Below are 21,496 nucleotides of genomic sequence, written 5' to 3'. Positions count from 1 at the left end.
AAACCCTCTGGAACCAAACCCCCCCCCCCCCCCCACACACACCTAACACCAGTGAACTTTTGGAGACTTTTGGACGCTAGGTGGCAGCAGACTTACCAGGTAAATTTCCATTGTTTACGTAGTTCTGAGCGTGTATGCGCACATGACCGAGAACAATGGATTTTACCTAGTTGGTCTGCTGCCAACAAGCGTCCCAAGAGTCTCCAATTCCAGAGAAAACCCAAGCAGTGAGGTAAGAGGACTGAAACCCAGTCCACATAGTGCCCCCGTTGGGATTCAAACCAGGGTCCTAGAGGTGACAGGCGAGGAAAGATACCACAAGCCAACCTGCCTTGGAAGGGTGCTTGGAAGGACACAAAATCTTTGAAATGAGCACATATTATTTGCGTGACTACCAACAAGCTTAACTTGGTAGCTGCCTGACCCTCCCCAAACAAATTATTGATTAAAACTTAAAAGCCTTCTGGTAACAAACACAATAACCATAAAATTGCATGAATTACCATATAATTGGTTTTCCATACTTTGAAGTGCCTGGTAAATAGAGTTAGTCTTAGCCTAACAATCCGTTGGCCAAATATAAAAATGAAGTTTGCGAGGAATATATTTATATGAGGTGTGTGATAATTGAGTGTCTGATTTATAGCCAAGTTACAATCAAGGCCCTTTTGGTTATCAAATATGAAATGACAAATAAAGACCTTAGTCACTGAGCCGACAAAATATGGTTATCCAATTACAGTGACATTATGTAACGAATTCTGTCTAACAACCAAATCTCATACCACAACTGTCTCGTCATTTATAAAACCACACACAAGGGCAGCGAGAAAAGAGAGGAAAATAAAAGCAAGAAGTGTCACTGAATACCCATCACTGGCTGAAATCATTGTTTAAAGGCTAAGTATGCCTTCAGAGAAATGCTTCTCAGATTCAAATTTGGGAAAATAAAAACCGATATATTTGTACAAAAACTCTACATTTATTTGAAGTGAAATGTTTCTATCGAAACACTTCATACTATCGAGTTGCTGTAGGCTTTAACTACCCAAGTTTTTATTGCAATTAATTTTAAGACGAATAACCAAATGTCAACCTTCCCTTCAACAGGATATTACTGTCATACTACCATGGGGAAACCACAACCAGACCAACTAACGACCCCCCCCCCCCAAACTCAACCAGTCACAACAAACAAACTAAAGTAAAACCAAGTAAAACCATGGTAAAAGTGTGAAAAGAAAATGAACAAAAAAATGGTATTAAGTCATATCCCCTAGTTCATCTACCAGTGAACATGAATTTTTTACAAGCCTTTCCTTCCTCCGTGCTTTGAACTACAAATCCAAAACTTCTTCAAACATCCTATTCCAATCCTACAATTGTACCTATGATCTTTTCCGACCTCGGTACGTTATAAGCCATCCTGTGGATCATAATAAAAATAAAGGGACCTTCGTGCCCCCCCCCCCTCCCCAAGCAGCCATCATTCATAGTTCCTCTCTGTCATCATATCTAAACACGACAGCTTCCCCTTTGACACTTATTAATAATGTACCTCAAGGTACACACTTAGGTTACATTGGTAGGCCATGTGTGGCGCTGGAAACTTTAAGGGAAACCACTTTCCTTAGGGAAGAATCGCTTCAAAAGAAAATTATACACATTATCAACATTTGCAGTGGTTCTTACCAAGTAAGTTTTGACGGTCGCTTATTTTTTAAGGGATTACCCTCCCTTTAAAATTAATCCAAGCCTAAAATAATCCTATCATGTAGCTGAATTGCTCAATATATCTTGTAATTTCTACATACTTAAAATCGCATAAGCAGGTTGTTTGTGGTATGCTGTGCAAAGCACACTGTCTATTTCAAAATATTGTTTGAAACATAATCCTGATGACATCTGTGACTGGGCGTTCTCCTCTTGAACTTTTAACTAAAACATGTCAGAGACACTGGACCCTTCAAACAAACTCTCTAAATTCATCTCTTAAAAGAATAGGATAGGAAGGAAAAGTTTCTTCCTTGATAAAGACCGGGAAAGTTAGTTTTCTCAGTCAAAGTGTGATAAAAAAATGTTGTTTTATCACTACTACCGCTCAATTCATAAACTGCAGGAGTTCGTAAAAGGGCTAAAATCAAGCTGCGGCCTATAAGCCGAAGATTATGGTAAGTATATTATTTTAAAGAACCATCTATGGAAGTTCTGATAACATTTAGTCCTGAGTCCAAAGAATAAGAATAATAAAAGGTATTTATAATGCGCTTTTCCAAAACTTGATCAAAGCGCATAACAAAGAAAAAGATAAACTAGGCCTAAAACTAGCAAGAAACAAATTATAATCTACTATTTAGGAAAGTAAGAGATAAGTTTTAAGTTTTTTCTTAAAAGTAACAACACAAGAAGATTTACGGACATTAATTGGGAGGAACTTTGTGAAGTTTTGTGGAACTTCTCACGTTCACCTTTATAGAGTGACTATTTTCGCTCTGTTGGTTATCCTCATATATCAGTAGTCTTATTTTATTTTTTAGTTCTCTGTATAAATTGTTTGTTGTGCTATAGTATAAAAGGTATAAATAATACAAACGAATAGAAACTTTGTTTTGCAAAAAAAGACGAAGTGGCCAAGCCCAGTCAACTTTTATTACTGTTTCTTTTGTCATGAGAAAGTTTCCACTCCGGTGGCCTTTTTTCTTCCGCTACAAAAGTCTTTAGTATTGGGCGGACTGAATAGCCCATGGTGTCATGATGAGAAAATCCAAAGCTAGTAAAGTAGTATCATCCACGGAGTTTAATCAACTCCCATGACACGAACGTCTCCCCAGTCCACAGAGCAAACAATACCAGCTTATTTTAAACAACGCTTTCATCCAAAATGAAACAAATCAGAATCGTAGACTTAAGTCTGGGATTATAAGAATGTGCAACATCTTAAGAACTTCCGTGGGCAGGGCGACTATACCTTCTGTGTCTTATCAAAAGCATCTTCAGTACATAAGAGGATCACCATGGAAAAGATTAAGAAGAAATTGCAAGTTTTGATCCTATCGGATTCCGTCAGGTGAATTTTCTACAAAAAGGGGTTGCGTTAGAAGGCCTTACATCAAGCTGTTTGACCAACATACTATACAGATTATCCCTCTTTTGTCAGTCCCTACTTGCACATTTTCCTCACCTCTTTATAGGCGGGAGACCTTCCTCTTGTTCAGAGTGGCCTCCAAATGAACTAAAGTAGCCCTCTGTTGTTTTTTGTTCCTTGTCGCCAAGGTCGTATGGAAATTAGTACCTGGGACATTGACTATTGTCAGTTTATCTGCACTGATTGTTTAGGCTAAGGAGGAGGGTTTTGTGTGCAAAATTTGGATTGTACAATCCTTGATGGTGGCTTAAGGGATCAAGACGAAGGCTAGCGGATTTAAAAAGATTCTCCATTACTTCGGCTGATTCGATACTCTTTTGTCAAATTATAGAAGGAATACAAAACACTTTTCACTTTATAGATTTTTTTTAAGTAGGCATGCAAGGACTTGGATTTTGTCTATTTTTTTTTATTGTGCTACAATTTGGTGAGTCAATAATTGATAGGTCTATTCATGCTGTGAAATCATCATGTTGCAACTTGGAATATTCTGGATTCTACTGACCAACACTGATTTCTCCTTGATTTTGATGGAATCTCGTTGATTTTGATGTAAAGGTACTGGCCTGGCTGAAGCCATTGGCGTACACCGAGTCCACGAGAAGGGTATTAGGCCTATAACAACCATTGGGTGTTGGTTGATGTTTCAGTATTTTTTTAAAGTTAGATTATTTATTTCTCATCAAATATGACATTTCAGACAGAAATATTTCAAGGGATGTTTTCAACTATCAATCATCATTAGACCGTGTAAGTTTTATGTAAATCTGTGATCTTCACGATTTTTGTTTCTTACCAATTCTGTAATGTTCCTTTAAGTAAAAGTAAAATGAACAGTGATTTCTAAAACCTATGTTAGCAGCCGTCGATTTCACAAAACTCTTCCTAACTTAGGTTTAATCTTATGACTTAGGACGAGTCCCAACCCTGCACTGTGAGCATGCAGACCTTAAGATTAATCCTAAGTTAAGACGAGTTACTCGTCATAACTCGAGATAAGACGAGTCCTAATTTTTTGTGAAACCGACGCCAGGGCTGAATTTTACACAGACCACACATATACCATAGAGGCCACTGATATTTAGCCTCGGACTTGTCCCCTTTAAAAATCTAGTCTTGTAAAATAAATTCTGGTGTGGTGAAACTTTGAGCTATGAGCAATGCCGTCTCTCATGGAATTTGACCTAGAATTCACCCACTGAAACAGGTTCACATTATATACCAATAATTGATTTGAAATCTCTCAAATGAAAATAAAAATGTGAAGCAATGAAACACGACTTCTCACATTGCTTTCAATTTAATCAATAACAAAACCCCACTGGTGTAACATAGGAGCCATTGTTACAAACAACAAGTGGTTGTCCTGTCCCAGATTTGTTTGACAATCGTTAAAAGTCAATTTACACAAGGGATTATTTTGGGCCTGTTTGGGAATAAGAATATCTTGGTTATATTATGGAAACAACCCACCCCTGGGAACCTGAGACACAGTACTGTTGTCTCCTTCATCACATTCCACCTGATAAAGGGAAGGTTTACATTTGGTAAAATTAATTGCAATAAAAACCTTTGGTTATGGTTAAAATAAGCAGAATGGTTAGAAGCATACAGTAGCATTTGATAGTATTATGTATCGTCTTTAGAAACATTTCATTATGAAGTATCATACTATACGTAACAGTTCTGAACCCCAAAGTTTTACTTTGAGTTTTCTCTGATTGTGTATCTTCCTGCGTGGACATACTCTCTCTGAATTTGTTGTGACATCTCAAACACTTTGTTTTTCACAACAGAAAGTTTGAACAGTCCAGTCTGAACGTATGATTGTTAACTTTCCAAATCCGCAAAAATTAAGTGCATACAAGAGGCATTTCAAACGAGTAAAGAAGTCTTCACTGTTTGTTCAATGTATGCGCTTTAGGTTTGACATTCTTGAAGTAGCACTGCCACTTTCCCCCTTGGGTGAGTGGTACTTCCAGTCCATTAGACCCAAATGTTTATAACGGTAACTATTCTAGGAGCCATTTAGAACGCCAAGAATAGAGCAAGGACCTCCATTTCATGCAAGGCCTGCAAGTTGGATGGTTCATTTCACACACAGCACTTTTGGGTACAGTATACACCGTGTCACCAGGCCTTTTACGGGAGTATGCTCTGATTTGGAAAGGGTAAGGGCACCAAGGCATTTTCTCCTCTGGTAAAGGGCACTTTTCAAGGAAATTGTAAATTTCTAGTGGAGTTTTTCAAGGGCTCCTAGGCACTCACCAGGGGGCACCAAGGTGAAGTATCAATCAGACCTGCGTCACTTTGAGACTTTGGCAAAAAGTGACTCAACGAACTCGCTCAAAAGAGTTCAAGACCCGCCAAGTAATGATAGTTTGTGGGTCTTTGGTTAAAAGCTACTTGCTGGTTTTTTTAATATTAGATACAACAAGCATGGTAAAAAGTCCAGTGGCCACACTAGCTGAATTTCCAAGGAAACTGCAATGGAAATTTAGTTGACAAATTCACCCAGAAAACGGCAGTTTACTCCGGAATTAGCTATTCCTGCTTGTGGGTGGGTGAAGGCCTCCATGGGATAGAGCGATAACCAAATTTTTGTTGATTATATCAAAAAAGCTACCACCTTTGAAAAGGTGGTAGCAGTAATTTGAAATGAACTTTTTCACAGTTTACTTTTATTGTATACGTTTATCAAAAAATAAAAACCACTAGGGAAACTGACTGTCAATGATTTGGGGTTATTCAACCCAATTGTCCGGTTCCAAGAACCAAAGGGAGCGAGTGCTCCCTGTAGTTCTTCTTCCTTTCTCTAAGTTGAATTCAATGCACTGTACTGATTGAGGACCTAAGATACAACACATACAAACTTCTTTATGAAGAAAAGAATAGTACAAAGACTGAGGAATGTACCAGCAAAACAGCAAGGTTTCTCAAACCGTAAGAGTGCAATTTGTGACTTGCAGAAAGCAAGGACAGAAGCATTGAATATGGTCCAGAGTTTCAAAGGTTTCAGATCACAGGTTGTCTTGTGTCTATTGACATATCAATCACCTGGAGGGGTATTCATAGACCACAAATATGTTTGTGAATATTAAAATATTTGGCTTTCATTGAAGGAAAGCCTTTGAGGAAGTTAAGATTGTATTGTAATCTAACTTTTGTTACTGCACTCTCTTTTTTGTATAACGTATTTCCATTGTAAATTAAAATGGTGGTTTTGCTTTGAAAGCATTGCCGTTATTAATGAAAGTTGATGACCTTCCATTAAGATTTTCCCTTTTTTCCCTTTTTTTTGTGAATTTGTATATTTTCCAACACTGTAGGCTAAACTTTGTTCAATTGAATAGAGTTCAAACAATTACAATTTTTCGCAAAAAAAAATATTTTGAATTTAGATCAATCAAACTGTTCATGACTCCTGCTCTAAAACCTTCTTAAGAGTACCACCTCCATGACAGTACCATGGAGGTAGAGACAGTACTACGGCACCAGAAAGTCAACTATTTTGTTGGTATGGCAAGAAAATAAAAAATAAATTCTTTCTATAAAACCTTGGAAATAACATCAACAAATTGCTGACTTCTCTGTTATTAACACAAGAAAACAACCAGGAACTTTTATGCAAACCTTTTGAATCTGACACAAAAAATTCAACTAAGTCAATATTGATTCCATCTTTCTGGTACCATAGGTGATTTTCATTTGAGTACATCCTGAGGTAGCAAGGTAGGAGTAGCCCAGCGCTCCAAATAAAGATCCCAGTGGGACTAAATGCCAGCTTTATTTCAGTACAGAACAGCCTCTGTTGAGGGACGGGGTTAGGCTGTGATTATTTACACAACTTTTAACTCTAGATTTGGACTGCAGACCATCATCTGAATGTAAAGCCATTGGACACTTTCAGTACAGAAAAGAAAAAAAAGTACACAGATTTACAAATAACTTACAGGGTTTACAGAAGGTAATTGTGAAAGACTTCTCTTGAAATATTTTTCCATGAAATGCTTTACTTTTTGAGAAAACATAACAACAATATCAATTCTCGAGAGCGAGAATTACGGATTTATTTTAAACACATGTCATGACGCGGCGAAATGTGCGGAAACAAGGTGGCTTTTCCCATTATTTTCTCCCGACTCCGATTACCAATTGGGCCTAAATTTTCACAGGTTTGTTATTTTATATAGAAGTAGTGATACACGAAGTGTGGGCCTTGGACAATACTGTATACCGATAGTGTCCAATGGTTTTAAAGCATATGGCCCAGAATAACAGAATATCAGACATAATTTTTTGTTTTTCCATGGGTGGAAAGGAAGTACAAGTTTTTACTGAGACTGCCTTGCCTAATGTTTTTTTTTTCTTGTTTATGGCATAGAGCATTAAAGTTTTCCTAAGAAAGGGCAACCAACCCATAGAGAGAAAATATTACTTCCCTGCATCATGCTTTTATTCTTGGTTGGGCAAAGAGCACGGACTAGAGCAAGGCAGTTCTGGGAAATGGGACCTCTAGAGCAAGAAAGTTTTCCTTATAAATACTATAGAGAAAGGCACCTCTACTATTAGTGAATGCAGGCCTGTATGCCTCGTTTTTGAAGGAGCAAGGGCACCAAGGCAATGGCAAGGGGCAACGCAGGCAGTCGCCTCCGTAGCCTCCGTGAAGAATCAGGCCTGTGAATGTATTGCGACTGTCAGGCCATGGAGGTAGATACTTTCACTCTAAGATCAAGACACATAAGGAAAGGGCACCCCTATGAGTGAATTTAATTAGGGCTTTCATTCTTGTTAGGACATTGTACAGTAAGGACTAGAGCAAGGCAGTTTTGCTGAGGAAAGGGCTCCTCCTCTACGAGGGATTTTACAGTCATATAGTAAGCAAAAGTGATTTGGGGTTTGGAAGGGGTCTACAAATGTGATTTTCTCAACTGACGGTACTTCAAAGAAAATCTATCTCTAGAGAACAGTGAGCTTTCAGATTGCAAGTTCTAGTTACATGTCTGTTTTCTGATTTTGATCGCTGATCTGTACTTTGACTTCAGCGAAGATCTTGACAGTTTTCCTTTAATTTATCTTCCAAAACATTCTCTCTTTGCTTGTCACAGCTTGAATTTATGATCAGTTTGGCCCGTTAGCCAAATATGGCCAACCGACGAACATTCTAAGAACTGTTTCTGCTAAATATTTCAACCCATTCCAAACAAACTGCTTCACTGTTTGTTAGCCTGAAATTAAAAAAAAATGTCCAAACTAGATTCGCTGACAACGATGATGATAAAATGCACTTATCCAAACAAAGAGTCCATCAAATTCGCAGCTTTAGAGTGGATGTCATTGTGAATCACAACAGATTTATCAAAATGTGAACATTCCTAAATATGGCTTGTGGGCTTCCGTTTAACTGTTTCTATACACGCAGAGCAAAACCTCCCCAGATGTTGCAATTCAGAAGGTTTATAACGCTGTCCATCACCACAAATACAAAACTACGGGGTTGGTCCTTCTTCCATGCAGGACTGATATTTCACAGAGGCAACAAAGGTGATTGCCTTTGTGCCCCTGGTTATTGCCTTGGTGCCCTTGAAATGCTCCAGTAGAATTTTACAATTTCCTCATAGGGTGCCCTTCACCGAGGAGATGTCTTGGTGCCCTTGCCCTTTCAAAAATGAAGCACACTGGCCTGCAAATGGACACAATATGGACTATTTCGCTCTCCCTTTGTTGATGGCTTAAAATAAAATCAAGAAACTCTATAAAGGCTCAGGGAGATTTTGAGAAAATCCTGATATCATGAAGATCCTGAGAAATCACAATCCACTTTACTCAATAATAATGCTTTATCTCAGTGTGGTCCTACTGTGTTTGTATTATATGAATCTGCACAAAGCAAATTTCCCGCCTTCGTGCATCACCACTGATCCACCGCCTAGTACTTAAGCAGCATGCAGCATCAGAGTCCAGCATTCTCCAGAAGACGATGATCAAAGCATACTGATCGGAACGTCGAGTTAACCCAACGGTTCTTTTCAGAACCACCCCAACTCATTTAGAGACGTTATTACATGGTGTTACCGCAAACTCTTATATATCTTATTTCCACCATGCAAAGTTTCAAATCCTACTGCACAAAGCTGTTGGATTTTACTCCATTTGGTTTGGTGAATGGTAAGCACTAACAATAAGAATTCGTCTTGCGCACTATAATACAGTCTTCAAGTTTTTTTAAAAGAGAAACAAGATATTGATGGCTTTTTGTTTTTATTACGTACAGGACAACATTCCTTGGGTAAAGAAATCATGTGAAATTTCTGCACCAAATTTGGTCAAGTATAAATTTAAAACATACAAGGAAAATTGACTGGGTAAATTTAAAAATAATTTGGGTTGAACACAATAAATATTTATGGGGATTTCAACCCATACCCTCCGCAATAACAAGCCGGCACTCTACCAAAAGTAATATCTAGCCCTACATTGGCGGTCTTCCTATTTTGTCAATAGCTTTGCTAGGAGGTGTTAGTCAAAAGCCTTTCAACCTAGTGCCTAGCCAGGGATCACACCCGAGTTTATGATAATATATGACACAACCCTTTTAGTCACACCGAATTTATAAACACTCTACACGGACTGAACCGTATAAAACTACAGTTAAGTAACACAAAATTAAAAGTTGTTTACCTTTACTAAACATCTTAAACCTTTCATGCTGTCGTCCAATAAATGAACTGGTGTGAAAAGTGGACTTCAAATCCGCACAAACTCGTCGCAGGAAAACAATAAATAAATCTTCACTCACCACCAGCAGGAAGAATAAAACCTTCAATCTGCAACCACTGTGGTAAGGTTTTGTTTTTCCTTTTAAGTTTAAGGAAATACAGATGGGTAACATACAATACTAAGCAAAGTGTATACTCACAAAGATTCGTCTAACCAGAGGCCGGATAGCTCTGTAAGCAGATCTGGCAATGCCTTGTAACATGACTACACTTCACGATGTTCGGGCACAGCGTGGTCGTTATTACATCCCCCTCTAGGCTTGAAGTTAGATGGAAAAACTCCCCAGAAAACTCTGTCAGCATGGATGCCGTCTCGGTTTACTTGTCTACTGGGCGCGGGAAAATTAAAAATCCACAGTTTGTTCTTCCAAGTTCTCTCGTCGTTTCAAATCTAGTAGATTGGTTCCATTATTCTCCATGCTAGTGAGGTGGGTCCATGTGGTGGACTCTAAACACTACACTAACTGTCCACAGATCGCTCCAATCTTTTTCATTCCCTTGTTCTTGTTGAGCAAGACATCAGCATCTGGAGGTTTCTACTTATTGTGAAAACCTTCTTGACAGCGTAATCTTCCAAGGCATCACTTCTTAGTAGCATTGAAGTACCACTTTGATTTAGTAAAATCCTTCACAGAGCAATCTCAAGTTGTTTAGGAACAATTAGGTAGGCAAATCTCTGTCCTTACTCTATGGGTAGACCTATACTATAAATAGTCAGTGAGGAAAGCTGTATTGTTTACCTACTCTGCTGACCAGTACCACTATATCACTGGATACAGTATGACCCTCTAAAGCATCCAAAGCTAGCTTACCGTGGTCTTAGCACATTGCACATCTCAAGCCTCAAGGTGTATAACTGGATGCTAATAAAGAAACCAACCTACAAAGTCTCCTTGCTCACAGAGACACAAAGCCACCACCAATCCTCACTATTCAACTCTATTGTGTGCCAGCTCATCACATCCAAGCACGATTTCTAGAGAGCTATGGATGTTATCTCCCTCCCTGCTGGTCCAGTATACACAGTATGCAAACTTTAAGACACGCATGGGCCTATGTGTTAAGAGATACCCTACCTGCGTACAGTAGCAGCTATTGTACCCATGCTTCAGTGGGCCTTGTTTTGGGTTGCCACAAGCACTAGTGCACATGGCTTGTGGGTTAATATTAGCCCTTACTAAGCTGCCGCACACTCTGCTAGCTACAACTATGGAGGCCTCGATGCTACTACAGTCTCCAACCACTGGGCCCCTCCTTTTTTTAGAAGGAGGGGATTTCAATTCAACTCTCTATTTTGAGCTCAGTCGTAAAAAATATAAAAAATCAGTGCACAAGTCATCCCTCTTTTCTAAAGAATAACGAAAAATAATAAACTAGAAACAAACTTTTGACAAGGTTTGACAATGGGAATGATTGTTGATTATTTCCTAAATCCCGGAGTGGTTAAAAACAAACAATTAAATGATACCTGTAAATGGTGGATTTCCACCTTTTGGTATGGAATAAGTAAAGAAAACAATTAAATAACAAAATGAAAAAATTTAAATAACAAAATGAAAACATTTATTAACAGTAATTTTTAACATTTTCTAGAAAGAGCAATGCATTTACAAGATGGTGTATGGAAAATTGTGGAAAATTTTAAATTTTCTTTTCTTTTTTAGCTTTTTAGAAAGACTGCTAGTTTTTTGTTTAAAAGGGTTGTTGTTGGATAGGGGTGTTGGAACAGAGGGCTGTCCGTCGACCAATGGTTGTTAACCAAAGACAACCTAAGCCCAAGTGACAGTACGTTTTTCAAATTCATGAGGAAAAATGTAATTTTTCCACTCCATTTTTTTTTTTTACTGATCATCAGATTTGAAACATTTCATGGTGTTCATCAACAAGACAGGCAGGACTTGCAGCTCAAGGGACTACAAAATTTGTCACAAAACCAGAACAAAAATCAGGAAAAAAAATCTATCTACCAAAGTGTCACAATTAAACTTTATTCATTTGAACAAGCACAAAGAGAAAGAACATCCTTCGTTTTATCAGTAAAACTTTCGTATTCATAAGATATTTATCAGACTCAGATTCAACTTGAACATTGAACATAAGTGTTAAACTGAAGATGAGTTGAGGTATTATATTATTCAAAAAAACAAGACCACTGGTCTGTCAAGTCATAAGTTTACTGGCTCGAAACTAAAAACACTGGCCTCATAAGGCCTGCGATCCAGTGTTAATTTTGAGCGGGCTGCTAATTCTGTTTCTGGATGGAACTGCCACTTTATTACTCTGCCTAGACACTGGACACTATTGGTAATTGTAAAAGATCAGACTTCTCACTTGGTGTATCCCAACATAAACATAAAATAACAAACCTGTGAACATTGTGGCTCAATTGGTTATCGAAGTTGCGAGAAAAAGAAGAAAGAAAAAACACCCTTGTTGGACAAGTTTGTGTGCTTTCAGATAGTAATAAAAGATTTCTGGCTAGAAGTCTTTTATTATTTTAGTGAAAAAATTACCTCTTTCTCAAAATCTATGTTTCTTCAGAGGGAGCCATTTCTTACAATGTTTTATACTGTCAATAGCTCTCCAATGCTCATTACCAAGGTTTTATGCTAACAATCATTTTGAGTATTTACCAATAGTGTCCAGTGTCTTTAACTTGGAAATAATCCTGCCAGTGACCAAAGATTTGAATACTGCATTCAGCTTGGACATTATGGCTGACTTGTAATGCACAAACTGTCAAAAATCTTCCAAATGAAAAACTAAGGATATTGTAGAATAGGAATACTAAAAAACAAAAGGTCTACTAGAAAATTTTCTCGAGTGAGATTCAAACCTTTTATGTCCAGACTCTAGAGCCCAATAATTCAACATCTACAGTAGCTATGGTTACACACCTAATTCCAACACCCCTATGTTCCGACACCCCTATGTTCCGACAACTCAGCCTATATTCCGACACCCCTATGTTCCACTCCCCTATATTCCGACACCCCTATATTCCGACACCCCTATGTTCCGACAACTGAACCTATATTCCGACACCCCTATATTCCGAAACCCCTATATTCCGACACCCTTATGTTCCGACACCCCTATATTCCGACAAGTTGTTCCCGCACCATTATTACTCAGTTGATCAATAACAAAAACACAACTTGTATTACGCAAGGTTTCTCAGTAATTTTCGACCGGGATTAGGTTTGAACATTCATAAAATGAATTTGTACTATTTTAAAAAATGATGGAATCACGCATGCATTTCATTTTTTTTTGTGGTTATACACATGAGTATGGCTCCCCGAGGTAGCTGGCAATAAAATACTCGGTACTTTGCTATTGTTAGGTGCGTGTCCGTGTTGATAACATTTCATGAGCCTTCAATTAATAAAAATTCCAACCCTCACCTGCGTTTATTGCGCCAATGTGTAATTTCTTTCCTTTGCCCCCCCCCCCCCCACCACAATTTTTTTAAAATAATAATAACAATCATAATAATTTATTAACAATTAATAACAATAAATAATTCAGTCCTACCACCCCCTCCATTACTCAGTCCTCTTCTAAAGAAACCGAATATTTGTAATAGCAGAATCTTGTTATACAAATTAAACTCCTTTGTGGGACTACATAAAGATAGGTTACTGGTACGTTCATGAACTAAATTGCGAACATGTGTAGTTTCTTCAAGTCACACGTTTTTCTTTAAAAAAAAATGGCTAACACAAAATGTTGGTACAGGTTGTCGGAACATAGGGGTGTCGGAACATAGGGGTGTTTGGGTCGCTGGAATATAAGGGTGTCGGAACATAGGGGTGTCGGAACATAGGGGTGTCGGAATATAGAGCAGTCACCGTAGCTATGGGTGCAAAGGACAGCTGGTATCCTACCACGCATAGTGCAGTATTTGTAACTGCAATTTCATTAATGAAAGTTTTGCACAAGGAATCCCAGGATGCTGGTCCATAATTACTGACTCGATTCACCATGAAAGTTGTTCACCTGGGTCTGAGAATCCTGACAGGAAATAAAGGGGGGGGGGGCAAGGCCAGTAATTAGTCACGGTTGAGGACAGTCACTGTGAGCTAGACAACAAAACCAATTTGTTCCTCTCGGTGACTTACGTACGTTTTGCAGAACGGGTCGTTGTGTTTTTATGATTAAATACTTCAATTCAATCATGAGGTTTGGAAGTAATTGGACCAATGGTTCCTCTGTCCAGGAGAGGAAACACATTGGGTGAGAAGAATTGATCAACTGCCGGATGTTTAAAGTTTGATCACGCTATAAAGCATTATGGATCCAGTTCAGCAGTTTACCAAGGGATATCACGTAAGACACTTTGGGTTGACTGATCATAAGTGGTAATAAACGATTACAGAGTATGGTGTTTCCGATTTTGAACTGATTTTAAAAAGAAAACTAACAGGGATTGAAAGTCGAAATGATACACCCCTTTGGTTATAGAGTTTTCCATTTGTCTTTCTCCTCAGCAGCCCATCTTTCGTTTTGTCTGTTGCTCCCTGGTTTTATGCTTTCCAACTTCCATTTCCTTGTGGTTTCCTAGTTTTTTGTGTCCTTGTTTTTTTTACTTTGCCTTGTGAGTTTTTGTTCTCAAGTTTTATCATTTATTTATAATCCATACTGTATGTTAGGGTGCAGTATTTTTTACCTATTTTACTCAACATAGGATTTGAGGCATTGCATGGTGAGATATCAACTTTTTTTCTTTTTTTTCTTTTTTTTGGGGGGGGGGGGGGGGTTGCGGGAACCAGTTAGTGTATCTACTTGCCAGGTAGAGTTTTTCTTTAAAGAACTGTCTTGCTATATGTTCTACTACCGCGAAGTAGAATGTATAGCAAGACAGTTCTCTCTAAGAACAAACTACACCTGGCAAGTAGATATACACATGGTGTCACCACAAAACATATATTTTACTCAAATGAATGGGTTTTTGTATTCTGTTCTATCTCCTTATAAAGACCCACCGGCAAGCTAGCGGCCTTCTGCTTTGCTGTAGCAGTGTTCATGGAATAAAAATTCTGCGACTGGCCGCAGAAAGTTGTCTGCTTCTAGGCTTTATGAAATTGGGCTCTGTCTGTGTTCCTTTTCCATTCAAGTTCCACTTTCACAGAAGAAACAAAAAAAAGATTTAAAAAAGGAAGGGATATAAATTGGTGGTCAGTTATAAATCCTGCCCAAGGGCCCGGCTTGTCTGTAATCATGAAATCGTCTACACTTTTAATTCTCTCTCTATAGTTTAAATCATGAGATGACTCCTGATCCCTCTCAATCACTGCTTGTTCACACATGGGATAAAGAACTCCACAAAAAACTGCCCTCCACTCTAGGATGCGAGCCTTATCCCTTAAATCCGATGACAGTCACCCCCTTGAGAAGGTACTACCATCAGAGTGACACCATCACCAGTAGATTTATTACCATGGAGAATAAACCCAGACTTTTGTGAGATAATTTCGTTTCGGTTTAAACATAGGAGTGGTGGATATCAGTGAAAAAGAGAACCCTTAATCTGTGTACAATGAGGCAGACCAGACAATAGATTGCTCTAACAAAGAGTAGTTCAGTTGTTGACCAGCATGGTGGAACTGATTTGAAATTGATGGTTAATGAAATCTGGTATTGGTTTCTACTTTTGTACTTTTGTAAAAAAAAAAAGTAAAGAGGACAATTCATTTGCTTTGATGGTGTTTCTATAAGGTAATATGAAGCTCTGGAACTGCCATCCAACTTGTTGAGATCCTGAACATAATTTATGCAGAATGATGACATCTTAAGTATTACAAGAGAGACAACTGAAGAAGTTTATCTCATGATGACAATGTCTTGAAAGATGAAAATCACTTCCAGATACATCAGGGCCTGGATTAGGAAATGAATTAAGGATATTATGATGATGCCAAATGGCACATCCAGAGCCCCGTAAGCTCGCGAACTATGCTTTCCAATCTAATGTATTTGTTGCTACAAAAGCCAGTTTGTGGTTAGTGAACAACAGAAGTATTTAATCCAAAGTGTTTAGAATCCCTTCCATGAGTATGAGCTTTGCTTTCACTTTTTGTTTGAATCTTTTGAATACATACTACAGCTCTTGTGTGTGTAAATTTATATTTCTCAGACTACTAAACAGTACGTTTTTATTTGAACAAATGTGGGTGTATATAATTTTGAATCAGATTTATCAATTGTACTTTTACTTTTCATGTTTTCCCTCCTCAAATTTGTTGGTGGATCAAAGTAAACAACTCCTACCCAACTTTTTTTTCAAAACAACAAACAAACAAAATTAAAAAAACACAGTACTAACCGAACATTCAGAATGACCCCTTTACGGTCAAAAAAGGATTTATGCCTCAGTCCTCAAAACTGTAGATAGCTTTTTCAATCTCATTTTTATGGGTAAAATGCATTCACCTGAATAGGCCTTTGTTTGATCTACTCTTCCCCCCCCCCCAAAGAAAAAAACCATTGGCAAAACTAAAGTCTAAACCCATCATCATCACAATAATCTTGGATTGTACCAATTTTGGAGTTAATGGCACTTTGAGTTTACAGTGTTTAAGGCAATGCAGCATTTAAAAGATTACCATTGATACAGGGAAACTTTGGCAGAGTCTGTATAAATCAAGAGTTTGAACAAAACTTATCAACTAGCTAAAAACCCCTACATTTTTCAGATACAGGGGGAACACTCTCAACAAAGATGACAGAGCCTACGAGCTCCAACTAGTCCAAACCCACACCTACATCGCCCTCCAAGATTTTAAAAAAACAGTTGAGCATTGGACATTGTTGCCAAACACACAATGTGCAAAAATGTTCTTGCTTGCTTTCCAACATCTTGACAAAACTTGACCGGCACCTTTGAATGTTTCTCTTTTTCAGTAAAGTGCGCCTTATAAATGCTGTAGTTTATTAATTATGCCAACTACACATAGGGCCTATCAAAAAAACATTTTAACATCACACTTGTCACCAGCGCAGCAAAACTTCAATGGAACATTCCAAGATAAATCACATCTAGGATTTTTCACCTGGACAATGACTGTGCATCTTGCTAATCTACCTGCTTACCTTGCAACATGCACTCCCGAACATGACTTTAACAAAACTAAAGAGGGCGCTGTTTGCACAAAATGGATACTGCTCTGTTGCAAGCCTACATGCAGTTTCACTGTGACTGGAGGAAAGTTGCACACCAGTGAACATCATAATGCTTTGTTTTTGTTGTCAAACTCATAATAAGATTAAGGTTAGCAGTAACATTATTTAATTAAACCTCTTTTGTGAGTGTTATTCTGGAAAAAAAGTTGTTTGTTTCTCAAACAGTTTGCTCTGTTCATCCTCAACACTTATTTACTATCACCAAAAATCAAGTACAACTGTGTTCAAAGTCACTGAATTACCATAGGCATGAAAGAATTTTAGTTGTTTCACTTTTTTTAATAACAATATAATGGACATTTGTAGTGCGCTGATCTGTCAGAAAGACACTCCTTGCGCACAAAAAAAAAAAGAATCCAATACTGAATAAGTGAGGTTTCAAGTTCAGTGAATGATTTCCCTTATGGTGTAGCATCAAGTCACCAAAGGCATGCTGATGAGTATCCAGAGGACTATAACGGTCCGTTTGCATTGCACGCCGTTCACTCATAATGTGCGCGCACGCACTGCAGCACTGCAACATTGTAACACCCCTTTTATCGAATGGCTTAGCCCAACAACAAAATAATGCGTTTGCAAAGCGATGCGACAGGTTCAAAATATAAACCTGGGAATTCGCTCCGGGATCTGGTAAGTTTTTGTCCTTTTTCTTCAAATATATTTCCTCAATGGTGTTATGAATATGAGTGTTCATTAGACATTGAAGATTAAGTTCGTGCCCTTACGGGCCTTAGAATTTGTGTCATGATTTTAGAAGTGGTAAAAATGGGGCAAATCTGGTGACTAGCTGTCGAAATTATACGTGTTGGACCAGATTGTCATTTGCCGGTCAAAAGAATATCGTAACCCTCCGGCCTGGCGGCCGTCGGGAGGAGTGTTACGTTATCGCAATAACTTCACCTGCAGCAAGTGCAATGAGACCTGTCACTCGAGAATCGAACAGGACAGCCACAGCAGAGCGCTACATACTTACAACTACAGAACTCTTTAAAACAGAATGACCAACATGACTTGACTGATTCTGATACTTAACCTCCCTTGTCTTTTGAGACAGACAGATACCAGCAACAACATTACAAATGTACCAGTTCAAAATAAACTGACTCTAGTTTCAGGGTAAATATTTAAAAAAATACTTACCGATCAAAATATAAGAAGCATTGTGACAAATGGAAGAAAACATGTTCTAGAGACTAGAGTAGAAATGTCACAAACTGCTTTTTTTCTAATCCACACTGCACGGAAAGATGATTTTGTTCATTGCGTGGAAAAGATCGACACGTGTAAAGAGCGCCACCAACCCACATAATGATACGACGCTTGTGATTGGACGTTTAACAAACTTTGTACCAATCAGAGCTCTTGTACTATTTTGCACATTTCAAGATGGCTGCGCCCACAAAATAGCAAAAAGTGCGTGTGTGGTGCGTAACTCTCGGTCTTCAGTTGGAATTTGTCCAATACATCGAAAACTTCTGTGTACATTGTTATTTCAGAAAATCTTGCAGCACAATTTCATTATAAATCATTATGAGTGCTGCTGGGTTCTCAAAACTGTGTAAAATGTGGCCGAATCAACTGATTTGTGCTTCGATCATGTCGAAGATTCCTACACGAAGAATATCGGCATCGGAAATTCCGTTTCCAGTTCGAGACACGTTTGGTGGAAACAGATTTTATAATCACAGGATGGCATTGTCATGTAGAACACGTTGGTCTTCAGTGCTTTGTGGAAGGTCAAACCAAAATCTTGCATCTTTAAGTTTACAATTGGTGAGTGACTCAATCTTGTCAAATACAAATACAATCAGTTGCTTTTGTTTTGGTGAAACTATGGATAACTTTCCGTATGGCGCCACCACTTTTTCACTCATTTTTACAAAAAAGGATATCTCATTGAGGTAAATTAGATACTAAATTATTTCATATCGAATGAAAAAGTGGTGGCGCCATACGGAAACTTTTCCGAAACTATATCTGTATCACCACTTGTTCACTCAAGTCAATTTACCAACAGAAGGGATATCGCATTTCAATAAATTAGATAGTTATTTATTTCATATCGAATGAAAAAGGGGAGGCAAGAATGATAGGGAAATGTTTCAGAATAATAAAGGCCTAGCATCGGACAAAAAAAAAGCAAATAGGAAATACTTTGAAAAAAATGTGTAAATTTTAAAATTGTTTCTACAAGTACAATTGAACTAAGAATAGATTTTGTCCCAAATTATAACTATCGGACTATTTTTTTGACAGAATGTACCTTCCCATCAGACGGTCAGGGGTCTATCCACATCGAGAACCTCTTGCAGTATTTTCTCAAATCGATCATCGACTAATTCTCCACAACCAAATGATGAGAACCTCATCTACAGTGGACCATTGACCAACATGGTGAAGCTGGTGAAGCTGTTTTCATTGTCAACAAGCGGTCTGTCCATTATGATACTTCAGATAATGTTCATGAGCAGTGAAAGTGGCGCCATGAAGGTGATCGGTGGCTCCATGGCATCCCTCTTGCTCCTCACACCAATCGTACTCCATTGGATCACCAAATCATACGCGACGCAGATTTACTACGATAACGTCACAGACACCTACACAGCGTACACCCTCAACTTCTTCCTGACCACAACCAAGCGAGTATTCACGCCTGCCGATGTTGAAGTCCCTGCCGTTCGCAACCTGATGACATCGTTCATGGTTAAGGGAAAACCCCTTTTGGTAAACCCAACCGCCTTCTTTCATCCCAACCATTTTAGCCATCTTATGGGTTATGACAAGTTACCCGAAGATTTCACCATGGAGGAGATGGAGCAAGCTATGGCTGACGACTCAGATGACGAACCCCTCAAAAAGGAATGATGAAGAAACGCTCAAACAATCACTTTTTTTAAATGTTGATGGCCACTGATTTCGAGTTTTCAAAACAACACCAGGGGCCATTTTCAAAGCATGAGCACGTCTTAACTGTTCAAGAAAATTTTCATGCTAACTATAGCAGACAATTTGCTGAAAGCGTCAGTGTATTTCACAGGTTAGCTGCCAGCTTGCATGCTCACCGTGGATTTGCATTGCTACATCATTCATTTACAAGCATTAAGCATCGGAAGGTTACTATGCCTTTTACCGTTAGCAGTGCTATGTGAAATTGAAACTTTCAAAGGGTAAACTATGCCATGTAAAATTACGGTGATGCTTTTGAGGAGCACTTTGCCTGCGACAGATCCTCCTGTCCAGCTTGTAAGCATCTCCAACAAGCATAAAATACCTGCTTAGCACAGAAAATCATGCTCAGCAGAAATAGGTTACCAGCCAGAATGCAGTACAGTTCACATTATTGTGACTGGTACCCCACTCTTTTCTAATTTGAGTAAATAGTGGTGCTTTTCAACACGCTACTACCAAACCAGACCACTTGGATTGGAGTAAAGCCCGGTTCATACTTTCTGCGAATGCAAATTTGATGCGAACTTGACAGTACGTCACAACTCTGTTTTCGCTGCGATATTCCCAATAGAGTTTGGCACAAATCAACATCAATTATTCGTTGCGAATTTGTGACTTCAACATTCGCATCGCATTCTCATTTGCATTCTCATTTGCAGGAAGATTGAAACGGGCTAGAATTTTGACTGATCCTCTGTTTTTTAAACGGCAGCCGACCAGTGCTAAGGGAAATGCAACATTGCTTATTGGACAATGTCAAACAATGAAAATAGTTGTTTGCTTGGTGTACATTATAGGCACGTATTTCTATTTTTTAGCCAAGCTTGTGATTTTGCAAATGCCCTATAAAAATTACTCTTTCTAAAAGCTTATCTTATATGGACCTCCAAAGGCCTTCCATTACGAGTAAGACCAATCCAATTCGACATTTAAAGGAAATACATCATGACATTTCAGGGTAACTCCCAACCCCCCCCCTTCAATTTTAAGTAAAGTACCCTTGACCCAAATAATTAGGCTTAAAAAATCAACAGGAGTATTGCGCAGTTTCCCTTAAAATATAGTCGCCAGAAGGTTGCTTAGTTTACAGAATGGGTTTTGCTGAAAAGGGTTCTAATTTGAAAGTTATAGCTTGGTTAGTTTTAAGCTGCGTTAAATGTGTTTGTTTTTTTGTCACAAATAATCAAAACTATTATATATAGTTATTAAGATATATGTACATCTAGGGCATTTTTTTTTTGGGGGGGGGGTGGTTCATGTTACTTCATGGGTTTTTTAAAAGCTTAATGATACAATTAATAAACACAACACTCTTGATTCAGAAATAATCAATGTTTCATGATATTGTATCGGTTAATTTACTTCGGAAGTTTTCCTTTTTTCATGTTCAACAACTGTATTTAATCAAAAAACTTTTGCCAGTGATAACTGTTCAATT

At 38.3% G+C, this 21,496-nt stretch overlaps 2 protein-coding genes across 3 annotated transcripts in view; one reads left to right on the top strand and one right to left on the bottom strand.

The window, feature by feature from the left end:
* Window positions 1-10,641, bottom strand: part of LOC139934666 (puratrophin-1-like) — a 112,455-nt gene extending 101,814 nt beyond the window's left edge. Inside the window, exon 1 of one of the 2 annotated variants that reach the window (XM_071929001.1) lies at window positions 10,065-10,641. In XM_071929001.1, coding sequence (XP_071785102.1) covers window positions 10,065-10,127 — 63 coding nt within the window. In that variant the 5' untranslated portion in view covers window positions 10,128-10,641. Of the gene's footprint in view, window positions 1-9,826; window positions 9,894-10,064 lie in introns of those variants that run through there. The other variant, XM_071929005.1, reaches the window with a different exon arrangement.
* A 7,867-nt stretch (window positions 10,642-18,508) lies between these two features.
* On the top strand, window positions 18,509-21,342 carry LOC139934687 (transmembrane protein 70, mitochondrial-like). Its single transcript, XM_071929044.1, is given in 3 exon segments — window positions 18,509-18,882; window positions 19,366-19,954; window positions 19,957-21,342. Coding segments are annotated over 3 exon segments (882 nt in total). The 5' UTR covers window positions 18,509-18,639; the 3' UTR covers window positions 20,007-21,342.
* Window positions 21,343-21,496: the final 154 nt, after the last annotated feature.

The sequence above is a fragment of the Asterias amurensis genome, chromosome 3 (assembly GCF_032118995.1).
Source record: "Asterias amurensis chromosome 3, ASM3211899v1".
Classification (NCBI taxonomy): domain Eukaryota; kingdom Metazoa; phylum Echinodermata; class Asteroidea; order Forcipulatida; family Asteriidae; genus Asterias; species Asterias amurensis.
Note: the sequence above shows the minus strand (reverse complement) of the source record. Positions and strands in the feature narration are given on the sequence as shown.